Here is a 17,405-nt window from a genome sequence, read left to right as displayed (position 1 = left end):
ACCATATGGCCCACTTGAGAACCACTGGTCTTGAGGCTGGAGCTGTTAGTATGCATTCTACTACATCAGCTGGGAAATTTAACTCAGTTAATTGAAGTAATATGGAGCTTAAAGAAAAATGTAGTTACAGTAACCATGAATCTTTCCAGTTTGTTACTTAATCCCATTTGATTTCACTAATCTCCACCAGGGAGTGAAATCTGCAATCCAGATTCATTAATTTATTTATCACATGTAAATCAACATACAGGGAAATGTGTTTGCATTAACAACCAACATAGCCTAGGGATGTGCTGTAGGCAGCTGACAAGTGTTGCCACACATTCTAATACCACCCAAGCACCAACACCAAAACAAGCCCCTTTCCTCCTTCCCACTTGCATAGTCTTCCAAACCCAGTACAGGCCACCTTTGGCCTCCAGTTTCCATCCTTGTGTAGAGATGCAGTGCAGAACAGGGTCTTCTGGCCCAGTGAGCCATGTAGCCCAGCAACCCACTCATTTAACCCTACCAAATCACAGGTAAATTTAGAATGACCAATTAACCTCCTAACCGGTATGTCTTTGGACTGTGGGAGGAAACTGGAGCACCTGGAGGAAACCCACATGATCACAAGGCGAATGTACAAACTCTTTATGGATGCTGCTGGAATTGAACTCTGAACTCCACCCTGAGTTGTAATAGCGTTGCGCTAACATGCTGCGCTACTGTGATGCCCTAATCTGTCAACAAAGTTAATCAATCCTTTATCTCTGGACTCTCAGTAATGAAGTTGTCTCTTAACTGTTCTCTGTAGGGATGCAACAAGTCTGTCAGTGGTATGAGTGCTCATTGTGTACTTCATGAAATCGCTTTATATTGGGGAGCTGGAGAAGGTTTAATGGTGCATTTTTATATAAAAACAGTACACTATATGTTAACTCCCTGGAGTTATTTCTGCTGTTTCTCTCTAGGTCACTGACCGCCAGTTGCCAGAGCGACTAAAGAATGTACCTGAGGGTTTCTCTCGCACAGATGTACAGTTGGTGGTGGTTCCTGTGCTGACGGTCATCACCTCTTACCATGTTTACTTGGACCAGACCAAACAGGTAGCTAAGCATTCTTCCATAGTCCTTTTGTTCCTTGGTCTCTTCCTCTTCCATGGTCCACTGTCCTCTCCTCTTGGATTTCTCCTTCAGCCCTTCACCTCTTCTACTAATCACCTCCCATCTTCTTTCTTCATTCTTCACCCCCCCCCCCCACACTTCACCTGGTTTCACCTAACTACTCCCTCTCCCCCACCCCCAAAACCTTATTCTGGCTTCTGCCTCCTTCCTTTGTAGTCTTGATGAAGAGTCTTAGTTCAAAATGTCAACTGTTCATTTCCTTCTATAGATTCATTCTCTCTCTGTTTCTGTCTCTGTCCCTCTCGATTTGCAGCACCTGCAGAATCTCGTGTTTATAGATAAACTAACACCTATAGTTGTGGCTTTAACATCAGTTTGCACCGCAGAGATCTTATGTTGGGTCAGGCATAGATTAGAATCAGAATTGGATTCTTTATCACTGACATGTCTTGAAATTTGTTTCTGTGGCAGCAGGACAAAGCAAAAAAATTAGTACAAGTTGCAATGAAAAAAATGCAATTCAGGATTACTGAGGTAGTGTTCACGGACTGTTCAGAAATCTGATGGTGGAGGGGAAGAAGCTGTTCCTAAAATATTGAGAGTGTGTCTCCAGGCTCCTCTGATGATAGCAGTGAGAAGAGTGCATGACCCAGTTCGTGAGGTTCCTTATGATGGATGTGGTTGCCTTGAGGTGCTGCCTCTTGACAATGACCTCTGGTGGAGAAAAAGGATGTAGAAAACTAATGGAATGCTTATATTTAAAAAAAAAAAAAAAAAAAAAAAAAAAAATGCAGTATATCTATAATTGGTGTCTGATTCATCCTCCACCTCAGTCTGTGACAGTTATTCCACAGATTCACCACGCTTTGGCTAAAAAAAAATGCCTCTTCCTGTTCTGAAAGTGCGTCCCTCAATTTTGAGGCTGTGCCTTCTAATTCTAGATACCCCCACCAGAGGAAACATCCTCTCCACAACTACCTTTATCCACTCTTTACAACATTCAGTAGGTTTCAATGAGATCCCCACACATTTTTCTAAATTCCAGTCAGTACAGGCCCAAAGCAAGCCAAACACTCCTCGTATGTTAATTCCTTCCCGTAAATGCTTGTCCTTTCAGCACAGGGTTGGAAAACTAGTATAATACTACTTTGATATTTTTGAATTTTGCTTGTAAGCGATCCTCTGCTGCAGAATATGCACTTTGTGGCCATTTTGTGAGGTATAGAAGGTACCTAAGAAAGTGGCCATTGATTTTTTAAAAAATAAATGGCTGATGATAATCCTTGTCTCTGAAATCTGATGCAATTCAGTTTTGAATTGAGTGGTTTCATTGAAGGACCCTCTGTTGGTTGTGGTTGACCATGGATATTGCGTCCTAACTGTCTACATCATATGCAAGCCAGGACAGTATGATACAGAGAGCAAGCTTTTGCTCATGCAACAGGCTACCCCTCGCTGTGCAGCTAATGAATCCAATGGAGCGGCAGAGACTGATAGTTTTGCAGCAGTGGAGTTGCCAATCAGCGTTGAACCCAACTTAGGACTGCTTCGGGACTCCAGCGCCAGATTTTTCACTTGGGGTTTACTCCTGAAGCCATGAGTGTGTATAGCTGCAAGGCAGTGGAGGTTTGAGATCAGAGTTTTTCTTCTAGATGAGTTGCCAACCACAGCTGACACGCGCCCTCTGCCCAAGGTGACTTGTTTTTAAGGTGCCAGTAACCTGCCTTCGCCTACGCCCTGCCCTTCTGTCAGTAGAAACAGTTCCACCGGGCTTAGTAGCCAAGCTGTATGTGAAAACTAGGAATTGGACTTGGTTGTCGGAGGCTATATGAGACACACCATTATTTAATAGTTAGTGGGAGCTTATCACCGATACCATCCCTGGCTATAACAACCTTAAGAAACTGTGGTTTGATTAGGAGTACATAAATTGTAGCTGTTGAGAGCTATTAACCTGCAACTATAATTTATCCTCTAAGACCATCAGACATAGGAACAGAATGAGGTCATTTGGACCACTCAGTCTGCTCTGCCATTTGATCATGACTAATTTATTTTCCTCGTCAACCCCATTCTTCTGTCTCGACAGAGCCCTTGATGCCTTTACTAATCAAGAACCTATCAGCTTCCACTTTAAATATATTCTTGGCCTCCACAGCCGTATGTAACAATTCATTACCCTCTGGCTAAAGAAATTCCTCATCTGTTTATTTCTCTATGTATGCTGAATGTTTCCAGCACTTTGTGTTTTGTTTTTGGTAGTGAGATTGCCAGCATCTACCTTTTTCTCACTGAAATATATTTTATCAATGTTAAATAATGCTAAGGTTCCAAAAAGCAACTTTGTTCTTTTTATATTTTGTATAGCGTGAGTTTGTTCACTGCCTTGATACTGGGCTGATCTACCGTTGTGCCAAACAATGTGTGGTGACGTTGACCATGTGCATCATCGAGATGCCAGATATCATGGTTAAACTGCTTCCGGGCATCATTCTCAAGCTGACACACATCTCAGCCACACTCACCATGGCCATCCCTATGCTGGAGTTCCTATCAAGTAAGGTCACTTGATTGTTTTTAAAAACATCATTGGTGTAACTTGAATATGAGCGTTTTTATGTAATGTGGACATATTAAGCTACTAAATGCAGTAGTTGTACAAACATACATGTGTTGAAGGTCTCAAATGAGGTTAACCCTCCGTGACTCAGTCAACAGTATCTGTGGGCTAACCGTCTTTTGTGCTACATGTTGGGGATTCAGATTTATCCAGTGGTCTCCAACCTCCGGGCCGTGGACCGATATTGGGCCACAAAGCATGCAGGGGTGCAGCGGTAGCCGGGACGCACCCAGCACATCTTTAAGAAAAAAAGCCAAAATAAGCTAATTAATTAGGTGCTGCCCGGCACATGATTAGGGCCAACATTTATGTGCTGGGTGGCACCTAATTAATTAGCATGTTTATTTCGGCTCTTTTCTTAGAGATGTGCTGGGTACGTCCTGGCTACCGCTGCACCCCTGCATGCTTCGCGGCCCAGAGGTTGGGGACCACTGATCACTCACATGTACGGTATATTGAAGCAGATGGAGAAATAGTTTTGAAATATTTGAAGGATGGGTGTAAATCTATTCATGCATGCCATGAGTAATGTGAGAGAATAGCAACATAGGAATCAGTGAAATGTGTCATTTGTGTCAATGACACAGCACATTCTGAGGGTGTGCTGGGGGCAGCCCACAAGTGTCGCCATGCTTGTAAGTTGTAGCATGCTCACAATTTACAAACCTTGACCTGTACATCTTTGGAATGTGGCAGGAAACTGGAGCACCCGGAGGAAACCCTCATGGTCATGAGAGACAGTGGCGGGATCCAACCCAGATCTCTGGCACTGTAAAGTGTTGCACTAACAGCTGCACTACCATCCTACCCCTCTCTGGTTCCTTATGTGCATCAGTTACAGTAGAAGTGAGCCATTTATTCTTGCGATTTCTGCTGTCTCGGCTCATTTCCGCAGTCTGCTGTTAGGAGGTGTTGATTAAATTCAGGTTTATTACTGTTCAACTGTATACATGTATACCGCTGAACAAGACAATGTTCCTCCGGATAAAGGTGCACAGCATATATAACTCTCACACAACACACAAATATTACTACAAACAAATTAACAAATAACGGGGTGCATTTATGAGAAGTTTAAAAACTAAACAATATAACGCTACTAGCACTTTATATGTGATGAGATGTGGATGGTGGCAGGGAGTTCAGTAGTCTCATGGCCGGGGTGGGGGATGGTGTTGGGAAGAAGCTGTTTCCCATCCTAACAGCCCTTGTCCTAATGCTACGGTACCTCTTGCTTGATGGTAGGGGGTCAAAGAGATTGTTGGGAGGGATCATTGACAAAGCTAATATGTGCAGCACTCCTGATAAATATCTTTATCTCTGCGACTTCCCATTCAGTGCTGGGTTGTGGCTCACAGGATCCTCCCCGTCTTGTTTGCCTGAATGTTTTGACTGCTGACTGACCAACAGGTCCTTGTAATTAAACTGCAAACTCTAGTAAAATATATAAAAGTGGGCTTAGAGTGCCATAACTTAGCAGAAGAGTTAATGTATGTGTTCTCTTGCAGCCTTGGTGAGAATTCCTCCTCTTTATGCCAACTTTGTGGCCGAACAGTATGTCAGTGTTTTTGCTATCTCGTTACCTTACACCAACCCTTTCAAGTGAGTGTTTATTTTCCTCAGCTTTTTAAAAATTATCTAAGCTTAAGCTTTTAAAATTGTAGTTATAGCCTTTAATTTGGTTTCCAATTCCACGGTAAGCCCAGGATGACATTACAAGACTTTCTCGGCAGTAATTTACAGGACTGTGCGAAAGCCTTGGGCACATGTTAGTAGGGTGCCTAAGACTTTTGCACAACACTGTATTTGTCAATGTGGAGTGGAGAGCGAGTTTGTAAATCTGGTGGGAGCAGAGGATGTTGGAAATGGCTGCTGTGGGACAGGTGGGAGAGGAGTGCTAGGGCGGGAGGTGGTGTGGGTGCAGACACACCCAACCCTGAGACACCCAGCAAGGTCATTTGATTCCAATTGGTTTATTGATCATTACAGGATATCTCTCCAGTGCTTCCCACTCCCTCCCTTCTCCTTTTTCTTTTCCCCAACCATGATTTCCCTCTCCCTGCCCTCTTCCCACTCTCAGTCCAAATTAGAGACCCCTATCATAATCGGGTACTGTAGCTCCACCAATTCTCACTCCATGGTCTTTGCTTCCACTCAGGTCAGAACTGGAGAAGTTCACTGTTGACTTTAATCTCTGGTTTCACTTGTAACTCCTTATAAATGAAGGAGCCTGTACCTAAAAACTCCAATATGTGGACACTTTTTAGACTTGGGCTAATGTGAACCAAGTAACATTTTCATCATAGAAACTGCAATTTTTAACGTTACAATTGGTCCTCACTGTCAAGATCTGGGGTGGTTACTGTCTTACCCAAAACTTAATTGAACCTGATGCATGGCTACAAGAGAGGGTCAGATTTAAAGAGTAAATATTAGCTTTATTTGTCATGTGTACACCGAAACATAGATTTAAAAAGCTTGTCAATTACCAAGAGTCTGAAAATGGGCTGGGGGCAGCCCTTATCACAACTTAATAAGCGTAAGTTGTATGTCTTTGGAATGTGGGAGGAAGCTAGGAGAAACCCACATATATACAAACTCCTTACAGACAGCAGCAGGAGTTCAACCCTGATTGCTGACACTGTAAAGTGTTACACTAGCTGCTATGATACCTTGATGCATAGGTTGTCCTCTGCCTGTTTTACTCTTAAACTGACTCTTTAAAAAGGTATCCATGTGTAGAAGTCAAGAGTGCAGAGTCCTTTCCACTTGGCTGAAGAGTGCAAATCCAACAAAACTCTGGAAAGCTTGCCTCTTTCTAGGACACAGTAGCCCAGCTTATTGCCATCCCATCCATATTCCTAAACGTTAATTCTCTTGTGCTGTAGCTAAAATAAAACAAAACAAGTCGCCACCAATCTATTGTTGAGGGTTTGTGTATTGGTTTACTATTGTCACATGTATCAAGATACAACAGTGTGGGTAAAAGCAGCACTGGGGCCCCACAGCGGACTGTATTGGCTCCCTTCCTGTTTACCCTGTATACCTCAGTCTTTAGATACAACACTGTCATGTCATCTGCAGAAACTCTGTGACTCAACAATAGTTGGGTGTATAAAGGGAGGATGGGAAGATGAATACAGGGGCCCGGTGGAGGACTTTGTCAAATGCTGCGAACTGAATCATTGGCAGCTTGACATCGGTAAGACAAAGTAGATGGTGATGGACTTTAGGAAGACTAAGCCTGCACTGCTCCCTGTTACTTTTGATCGTGAGGACGTGGATGTGTTGAGGACCTACAAGTACCTGGGGGTACACCGAGATGACAGGCTTAGACTTGTGTGAGCACAAACATGGACGCTGTGTATAAGAAGGGCCAGAGTTGCCTCTACTTCCTGAGGAAAATGAGGCCTGTTGGAGTATGCACACCTCTCCTTCACAGGTCCTACCAATCTGTTGTTGTCAGTACAATCTTGTATGCGGTGGTGTGCAGGAACAATGGCATCAACATGGGTGATGACAACAGGCTCAATAAACTGATTAGAAAGGCAAACTGGACACACTGGAGGCTGTGGTAGAACAAAGGACACTATGGAAAATCCTGGCAATTCTGGACAATGTTTCTCACCCTCTGCATGCCACCTTGGCAGAATAGATGAGCACTCTTAGTAATAGACTTGGACAACTGCACTGCTCCAAAGAGCACTATGAGGTCATTCTTACCTTCAGTCATTAGGCTCTATAATGAGTCGACCTATAGCCATGGAAGTGATGACTCCCTCCCGTTAGACTGTTTTGTGTTAACTTATATTTTATTCTTCCTTGCTTCTCTTTTAACATTTATATCTGTACACTTGTAATGCTACTGTTGTACTAATTTCCTTTGGGATCAATAAAATAGCTATCTATGCTTGTCTTGCATGCTGTTTAAATAGATCAAATCATTGTACAATGCATTGAGCTAGAATAAGGTAAAACAATGCAGAGTTAAGTGTAAAAAGTATGGGAAAACGTGCAGTGTAGGAAATTGATAAAAATGCAAGATCATAAGGTAGATTGAGGCCAAGTGTCCACCTTTTTGTACAAAAGGTCAGATCAAGAAGCTGATAACAGTGGGATAGAAATTGTCCTGTGGCCAGGTGATATGTGCTTTTGTATCTTCTGTCTGGTGGGGAGAGGGAGATAAGAGAATGCCTGGGCTGGGTAGGGTCTTTGGTCTTTTAATTGGTCTTTTCAGGAGTAATAAGGGATATGTAACATTATAATGCACAAAATGTGCTGTGCAGCAGAATTGCAGACATGTTACTGCATTAATTCACTCCTGCACTAATAATGTGGGAGTGCTAACTAAATTTAGATCCAACCAGGTTACCTCAGTCAAATTAAAAATGGTGAACGTTTACCCGATTGTCATAAAACACATTTGATGAACGAAGTCTGTAGTTTTTATCCAGACTGCTTAACATGTAACACCAGGCCTGTACCAAAATCTGGTTAACACATAGCGCCTCTTTGTAATCCCTTGCCAAGTCATTCTGTTTGAGAGCTATTATGTTGGGGTCTATCATGGATATTGCATCCCATCTGTCTACGTGATGTGTAAGCCAGTACGCAAGTCAGGGCATACAGTGTGAAGGGAGCTGTTGCCCGTGTAGTAGGTTCCCCCCCTCTCCACGCAGCAGGTGAATCCAAAGGAATGGCAAAGATCCATACAGTTTGGCATCAGCGACATTGCAGGAGTTGCCAGTTAGCACTGAACTTGACGTAGGACTGCCTTAGGGACTCCAGCTCCAGAATTTTCCTCAGGGTTTACTCCTGAAGCCTTCACCATGAGAGGGTATAGCCGCAAAGCAGTGGAGATCTGAGATCAGAGTTTTCCTTCTCCGTGTGCTGCCAACCACAGCTGGTGATCCACATCTGCCCAGAACAACTGGCTTTTAAGGTCCCAGTAACATGCCTTTGACCCTGTCAATAGAAATGGTTCTCCAGGCTTAGAAGCTAAGCCACACATGAAGGCCAAGAGCTGGACTTGATTGTCAGAGGCTATTTGAGATGCATGCCATTGACATCATTTAATAGAAAGTGGGAGCTTATCCCCACTACCACTCTGGGCTCTGACAACCTTAAGGAACGTTTATTGGACTATTATGCCCAATAAATGCTAGCTTTACAGTTGATACTAGTGTCCCAATTTGAAATGGAAAAGGCATTCTCATAGCTGGTGTTTTCCACAGGCACATATCATAATTAACTGTTTTGGGCACTGAATCTAAGAAAGGATATACTGACAATGGAGAAGGTCCAGAGGAGGTTCACAAGAATGATCCCAGGAATGAAATGATTAATATGAGTGTTTGATTACTCTGGGCTTGTACTGGCTTTGGGCCTATACTCGCTTGAGTTTAGAAAACAAGGGGGAATTTCATTGAAACCTATTGAATAGGCATAGAGTGAATGTGGAGAGCATGTTTCCTCTTGTGGAGGAGTCTAGGAGCAGCGGGCATGGCCTCAGAATACATGGATGTCCCTTTAGAACAGAGATGAGTAGAAATTTCTTCAGCCAGAGGTTGGTGTATCTGTAGAAATCATTGCCACGGATGGCTGTGGAGGCCAATTCATTGGTATATTTGATGGGCTGTTGATTAGTAAAGGTGTCAAAGGTTATGAGGAGAAGTTAGGAGAATGGGGTTGAGAGGGATAATAAATTAGCCATGATGAAATGGTGGAGCAGACTCAATGGGCTGAAAAGGCCTAACTCGGCTCCTGTGCCTTGTGGTCTTATGAATGGCTTTGGAACTTGAAGGTTTTTTTAATAGGTTAAAATTTATTTTTGGTTTAATTCTTAATCCATTTTCATGGAGTACTGAGATGGACTTTGGAGCTCCATCAACTCTTGGAGATTGTAATTTGAAATTGATATTTGCACTTAAGGTGAGATTGCACAATTTCTGTTTTGTTTCTTTTAGATTCAACCAGTATATAGTATCCCTAGCACACCATGTGATAGCCATGTGGTTTATTCGATGTCGGCTCGTGTTCAGGAAGGACTTTGTGCGATACATTACAAAAGTAAGTTTTCTTATTTTTAGGCTGTTGTTTCCCCTTGGTCTTGTTGTTCATCCTGTGTACTTACCTGAGAGGTATGCTGCATAAAATTGGTAAACATAATGCAGTGCATTCACAAATCCCCATTCGAATTATTCATATTGAAAATGAAAAAAAACTGCGGATGCTGAAAATCTAAAATAAAATCAAAATGCTGAACATACAAAGCGTTGTCAGGCTGTATCTGTGGCAAGAGAAACTGAGGTAATGTTGTCCTGGGGTAGGGTTTTAACTCAACTCCGAAGTTCAAAGTATATTTACTATCAGAGTATGTATGTTACCAAATGCTGCCTTGAGATTCACTTTCTTGCAGGTGTTTATATGAAAATAAAGAAATGCAATAGAATTTTAAAGGTATAAATAAAGGCTGACAAACAACTAATATGCAAATTAAGAATTGTACAAATTAAAAAAAAATTAAGTACATAAATAAGGTTGAGAGTGAGTTGTAGAGTCCTTGCAAGTGAGTCTGTAGGCCGAGGAATTATTTCCAAGATGAGGTGAGAGAAATTGGATTAGGAGCATGCTGGATTAGGAGCCTGCTGGTTGTAGAGTAATTGTTTCTGTACCTGGTGGTGAGAGTCCTAAGGCTCCTGTACTCCTTCCTGTTGGCAGCAGCAGGAAGAGAGCCTGATCTGGATGGTGGGGTTTCTTGATGATGGATGCTACTTCCTTGTGTTAGCTGTTAAGGCCCTCTGTTTGTTGGGGTTGACCATGGGTATTGTGTCCCAGCTGTCTATGTAATATGCAAGCCAGTACACAACCCAGGGCAATGTGATTATGGGGAACAGCAAACTCCCACTCTCCACACAGCTGGTAAATCCAAAGGAATGGCAGAGGCTGATCCAGTTTGACACCAGCAGTGTTGCAGGATTTACCAGTTGGCGTTGAACTCAATGTAGGACTGCCTTAGGGACCCCAGCTCTGTAATTTTTCCTTGGAGTTTACTCCTGAAACCTTCCCCATGAGTGAGTATAGCCGCAAGACAGCGGAGGTTTGAGATCAGAGTTTTCCTTCTAGATGAACTTATAGACGAGCCCTATCTGTTTTAAGGTGCCAATAACCTGCCTTTGCCCTTTCTCCTATCAGTAGAAATGGTTCTGCTGGGCTTAGTAGCTAAGCCACAAGTGAAGGGCAGGAGCTGAACTTAGTTGTCAGAGGCTATTTGAGATGCACGCCATTAGGAGCATTAATAGGTAGTGGAAGCTTTATCCTCGCTCCTCCCCTGGCTGTGACGGCCTCAAGGAACTTGTGGCTGCGCTCCTTATAAATATGCTCAATGCTGGGGAGGGCCTTGCCTATGATGGTCTTGGCTGTATCCACCACTTTCTGTAGGCTTTTCCATTCCGTGTTGGTATTGGTATTTCCAAGAACAGAAAAGTCCACAAAAAATGATGGATACCTTCCTAGGTTTTGTAGATCTGTTGGGGAGGGAATGGTTGACATCCTCCCCCAACAGATGTTGTTCGAAACATAGTTCTTCTAGTAGATCGTTTACATTTGCTGTCTCTTGTGTCTTTAATGACACAAAGTTTACATTACATCAGCAACAGATGTGAAAGCAAAACTGATGAGTGATAGAATTTCTACGAGGGTTCTACAGTGCAGAAGCAGAAGGCTCCTACTTAGCAGCCTTTCCGCATAGCTTCTGCAGCAATTATGCCAAGCTTCACTGTATCCCTTTGTATGTAGTCTATCGTCTTGGACATTGCCATGTAGCAGTTTGCAAGAAAGGAAGACCAGTAAATTTATTTAATCTCATCACGTGCCATTGATTCACTTTGATGCACATTATCACCAAGAATGTGCTAAAGTGAAGACAGATTAAAGATTAGCTTTATTTGTCATGTATACATTAAAGCATACAGTGAAGTTTGTCGTCTTCTCAACGACCAACACATTCCAAGTGTCATCAGACTTCCAGTGGCAACGTAGCATGCCTGGAATGTACTAACTTAAACCCTGACTGTCACTTTATGTGAAAGGAAACTGGAAAACCTGGAGGAAACCCACACGGCCACAGGGAGATCGTACAAATTCCTTGTAGATTGGCGGGGAATCAAATCCTGCAATAACTGCTAGGCTTCCATACAGAGTTGAATGATTCTCAGCTTTTATTTATGAATTAAGAGTAAGCCACTCAACTCTTCAAACCTGCTCTGCCTTTCGATGAGATCATGACTGGTTGTGCCTTCGACTCTGCATTCCTTGGCTACTTTATTAGATACACCTGTACACCTCGTAAATACAAATAACTAATCTGCCAATCATGTGGCAGCAACTCAATACATAACTGCACACAGACATGGTCAAGATGTTCAGTTGTTCAGACCAAACATCAGAATAAGGAAAAAATGTGATCTCAGTGAATTTGATGGTGGAATGACTGATTGTTAATGCCAGATGGGGTGGTTTGAGTATCTGCTGGGATTTTCAAGCACAAGCCTCCAGAGTTTACAGAGAAAGGTGCGGTAACCAAAAGGCATTCAGTGAGCAACAGTTCTGTGGGTGAAAATGCCCTGTTAATGAGAGAGGTCAGAGGTGAGTGGCCAGGCTGGTTCAAGATGACAGGGAGACAATAGTAACTCAAGTAGCCGTGCGTTACAACAGTGATGTGCAGAAGAGCATCTCAGAACACGCAACATGTTGAACCTGCGGAGTGGAACCTGGTCAGGAAAGTACACTGAGTGTACTTTCAATCCTGTTGTTTTCGTAGTCAAGAAGCTGATAATTTTCTAGTAGTCTGTGTGGCTGATGCATTGATGTTTGTCTTTACTAGAAACTATTACTGAAAGTAAATTGGAATAATTTTGATAGAAATTTGAAATGGACAGACCCAGTGAGGGGTCTCAAACTGCAATGAAGCAAGGATTGTCAGTTTCTGTTAGTTCCTTTGGCTACACTGCAGAGCAGTACCCTGGAGAGCATTCTAACTGGTTGCATCATTGTCTGGTATGAAGGGGCCACTACACAGGATTGGGGGAAAAAGCTGCAGCAAGTTGTAAACTCGGGCAGGACCATCATCGGCACTAACCTCCCCAGCAACCAGGACATTTTCAAAACGCAATGCCTCAAAAATGCAGCATACATCATTAAGGACCCAAATAACCCAGGACATGCCCTCTTCTCATTGTTACTGTCAGGGAGGAGGTACAGAAGCCTGAAGACACACACATTTTTGAAACCGCTTCTTCCCCCCCCCCCCCCCCCCACCATCAGATGTCAGAATGGACAATGAATCAATCCATGAACACTATCTCACTATTGTTTGCTCTCTTTTTGCCCTAATTTGAATTAAAATATTTGATACGTACATATTTCTTGTAATTTACAGTTAATATATTGCACTACTGCAGCTGCAAAAAATCAAACTTCACAACATATGCCCGTGATATTCTGTTTCTGAGATGTCCTTTATTCAACAGTTGTCTCCTTAGCTCTATAGGCCTGTCCTTAGTTCTTGCTTACACCCTTCACTTTGAAAAGAAAAATTCTCCATATTATTGCTGAATGTTAGATGATGCCATGATTTGTAATCAGGATTTGAACTACATTGTTCTTTAACTTTTGTCTGTTTTTAACAAGGGTCTCAGATCAAATGCCTTGCTGCCATTTGAGGACACACATGAACCCACCAGCTTTCGAGCTCGTAGCACAAGCTTAAATGAAAGACCATTCAAAAGGTAGGCCAATCTCTAGAGCAGGGAGAATACGTATAATGCAATTTCTTACTCGGAAAGAAGCTCTCATTTAAACCATAACACAAACTCGAGTTTTGATTTGTCTACTTGGTGGAGCGTACAATGGGGAGCTTAAAATAACTAAAATTTTGATCTGATGTTTAGGAAGCTGATAATTTTCTATTAGGCTGTTTAGTAAATCATGACTTTTTTCTTTACATTTTTGTACCTTTAAGAACTTATTTACATTTTAAACACATGGAAAGTCTAATTCAAATTGGCACAGGTGGTATTGGAGAATTTGGTATTGGAGAATTGAGAACACTCTGTTCTGCTGTTCTATTGTTTGTATAAAGCAGGTGGCAGATGCAGAGTCAAATTGCCCTTTGCAAAGACCCCATAATATAGTTTGGAAGAGCACCTGCTACACTAACAGGTGTTGGCTTTCCTTTTCCTGGCACACAGTCTTTTTGAAGGTGGGTGGTTGGGGGAGGGGGCCTTCATACTAGCATATTTTTGCACAATTGGTACCCTGAGCTGCAGTGTTGGACACGATTGGTGGAACTTGGATGTCTTGTAGCAGGGAGAATGAAGGGTCTTAAATATTTTACTTCAAACCAAACTGGTCTGTATTCATTATACTTCGTTCCTAAACAAAATGTGCCTTGGCTACAAAATAACAGGGAAAGCATACCAGTGGGAAGTGAGAAAAAGAACAGGCAGCATAATAAACTCATTTTCTGACTTGTGTTCATTTCGAGTTGGCTTCCAAACAACAGAAAGCACCCTTAAATGCCTGCTGATTTTTCTTGATTTGTATTCTTCCATCTCCCCATCCTACTTTGATGTCAGTGTTTATGCATTTTCCTTCAAATTGAAATTTATGTGCTTTTCCTTTATTTCCTAGCTTGGTATAAATTGTATAGCTGCACTGTACATGTTTTTTTTGGTGCTCAAGTGTGCAGAAGTTTAAGGTTGGAATATGGGCATCTGAAAGTTGAAATCTTAAAGGAAAAAAAACGTAGTATTAATCCAGATTTGCATTGGCACTGAATTATTTACTGGTGATCAGATCGTGATATATTGTGATATTAAATTACCGTTAATACCAGTTTCTCATCTGTCACCTCATGCAGTGCTGGTGAGTCTGATTGTATGAGATTAAGAATACTTGATGCATAAGTAGAAGTCTGCCTTATTTTTCTAATTGATGCACAGGAAAGTTAGCTTATATACAATAGTATAAAGTGATTTCTTGCAATTTGAGGAACTTCTGTTTTGGTGTTGCTATCATGCCTTAACACTGAAGTGAGGGCCTTCACAAATTTCTCCCGATGTGCCCTGGAAAGCATTCTAACTAGCTGCATCACAGTCTGGCATGGGAGTGGAGGGTGGAGATTTGTGGGGGGAGTGCTTCCTCACGGAATCGAAGTAAGCTACAGAGAGTAGTAAAATTAGTCCGCTCTGTCTTGAGCACTAGCCTCTGCAGTATCTGAGACATCTTCAAAGTGCGGAGCCTCAAAAAGGCGGCATCCGTCATTAAGGACCCCCACCATCCAGGGCATGCTCTCTCCTCATTGTTATCACGAGGAAGGAGGTACAGGAGTCTGCAGGCGCACACTCAGTGATTCAGGGACAGCTTTTTCCCCTTTGCCATCCAATTTCTGAATGGGCATTGAACCCATGAGCACTACCTCACCTCTTTTTTATTTCTGTTTTTGCACTAATTTAATAGATATCTTTACTGTAATTCAGTTTTTCTCTATTATCACGTATTACTACTGCATAACAACAAATTTCACAGCGTATGCCGGTGATATTAAACCTGATTCTGATTCTGAGCTGCAGTGTTGGACATGTTTGGAACAATTGTGCAGTGTTACCCTTTAGAGCAAAGGTTCCCAAACTTTTTTTATGCCATGGACCAATGCCATTAACCAAGGGGTCTGTGGATCCCATGTTGGGACCCCCTGCTTTAGAGGGATTTAGAATGCAAAAGAACAAAAATAATTCAGACTTTTAAAAATAAATGCGAGATTCTGTAGATGCAAGAAATCTTCAGCAACACACAAAATATGGGGATCTCGGCAAGTCAGGGAGCATCTATGGAAGGGAATAAACTTTCAAATCTAATAATAAAAAAAGTTTCAGGCTGAGATCCTGTATTAGGACCAGAAGGGAAGAGGGCAGAAGCCAGAATGAGAAGGTATGGGAGAAGGGAAGGAGTACAAATTTGCAGGTGATGGGTCACACCAAAGTGAGGGGGAAGCTGGTTGGGTGGAGGGCGGATGAATTATGAAGCTGAGAGGTGACGGGTGGAAGAAATAAAAGGCTGAAGGAGGAGAAATGTAGAGGAGAACAGAGCATGGAAGAAAGGGAAGGAGGAGGGCATGAGAGGAAGGTGATGGGCAGATGAGAAGAGAAGGGCTGAGAGGAGAACAAGAAAGAAGAATGGAAAAGGAGAGAACGTAGATGCGAGAACAATTACCAGACGTTGGAGAAATTGATGTTCATGCTATCAGGTTGGAAGCATCCTGGAAAGAATATGAGGTGTTGCTTCTCCAGCCTGAGTTTGTCCTCATCTTGGTAGTAGACAGAATCGATTAATACTGACTATTTTATATTGTTTCCAAAATAAAACACCCCATTCATTAATGCAGAAATCTTTCTCATCTCTCCATAAGCATTTCAAGTAAAACAGTGCTGAACTAGCAACTGGGGCCATTTAAAGTGAGAACGTTTATGGGTTACATCAAATCATCAGTATTAAAGAATCATTTGGAAGGAGCCCATTGGGTTTATTGTTTGTTGTCCAATGATTGTCACTGCCCTGCTTTTTACATGCAGTCAACCACATTTACTCTTGTTAAACTTTTACCAGTTCTCTGGTGAAAGTTAACATATGAGGAGTATTTGATTGCTTTGGGTTTGTATTTGCGGGAGTTTAGATTTCATTCTTGCCCCATTTTTCCTATCCCCAGCATTCAGTATGAGCAGTGACCTTTATAAAGGTGTATAAAATAGTGAGGCGTATAAAATATAGATAGTGAATGAACTTCGATGTTTTTCCTTGGGAAAGGGAGCCAAGAGCTAGGGGGACATAGTTTTAAGGCAAGAAGGGAAAGTTTTAGAAGGTACCTGAGGAACATCTTCGTGCAGAGTGTGCTGCATGCATGGAACACACTGGCAGCTAAAATAGTTGAGGTGGGTTCAGTCATGCAATTCAAAGGGCATTTGTGCAGGTATATGAATAGAGAAGTTCAGAAGTTTTTGGGCCAGATGTGAACAAGTGGGACTAGCTTGGGTGGGAAACTTGGTTGCAGGAATGAATTTAGCTGAAAGGCCTGTTTACTTTCTGTATTACTCTGATTCCATGATATATTTTTAAATATATTTGATCTATTTTAACCTTTACTAAAGTAGAGGAGGTGCTTTCATACACAATGTGTTAAGGTATGATGGCTTAAACCAGGGTTCTGTAAATTGCAGGGAGTAATCACTTTCATTGATTTGTTAAAATAAGTAACTGATAGCTTTAAATGACTGAGGCCAATTATTAAAATTATGATCAAGACTGACTTGTACTAATTATATTTAGTATACTATTTATACAAAGATTAATTTGTATTTGTGGCTGTAAACTACTGCTGAGAACTATCAGCTAATCCTGAAATGGCTTGCAATCATACTACAGTAATTTGTTAAAATCGGAAATGTCATTCCAACCTTAATTTTATGTGTTGCTTTTTCTGCCAATTGTGAGTAAACGTAGCAGGAGTTTTAGAAGTTTAAGTTCTGTAGCATATACGCTGTTTGATCTAATTTTGCTATTTTATCATCTTCCAGATTTTGTTTAATGCTTTAAGTTTTGTTTTTTTTTCCCCCCTCCTCCCC

The 17,405-nt window shown here is 41.9% G+C and overlaps 1 protein-coding gene across 6 annotated transcripts in view; it reads left to right on the top strand.

The window, feature by feature from the left end:
• Positions 1-17,405, top strand: part of tsc2 (TSC complex subunit 2) — a 136,528-nt gene that overhangs the window by 58,059 nt on the left and 61,064 nt on the right. For all 6 annotated transcript variants that reach the window (XM_072269069.1, XM_072269068.1, XM_072269066.1 and 3 more), the window contains 5 exons: positions 954-1,088; positions 3,474-3,663; positions 5,235-5,328; positions 9,693-9,795; positions 13,417-13,514. In XM_072269069.1, coding sequence (XP_072125170.1) covers positions 954-1,088; positions 3,474-3,663; positions 5,235-5,328; positions 9,693-9,795; positions 13,417-13,514 — 620 coding nt within the window. The remainder of the gene's footprint in view (positions 1-953; positions 1,089-3,473; positions 3,664-5,234; positions 5,329-9,692; positions 9,796-13,416; positions 13,515-17,405) is intronic.

Source organism: Mobula birostris, chromosome 9 (assembly GCF_030028105.1).
Source record: "Mobula birostris isolate sMobBir1 chromosome 9, sMobBir1.hap1, whole genome shotgun sequence".
NCBI classification, from domain to species: Eukaryota; Metazoa; Chordata; class Chondrichthyes; order Myliobatiformes; family Myliobatidae; genus Mobula; species Mobula birostris.
The sequence above is the reverse complement of the archived record's forward strand: the minus strand, read 5'-3'. Positions and strand labels throughout refer to the sequence as shown.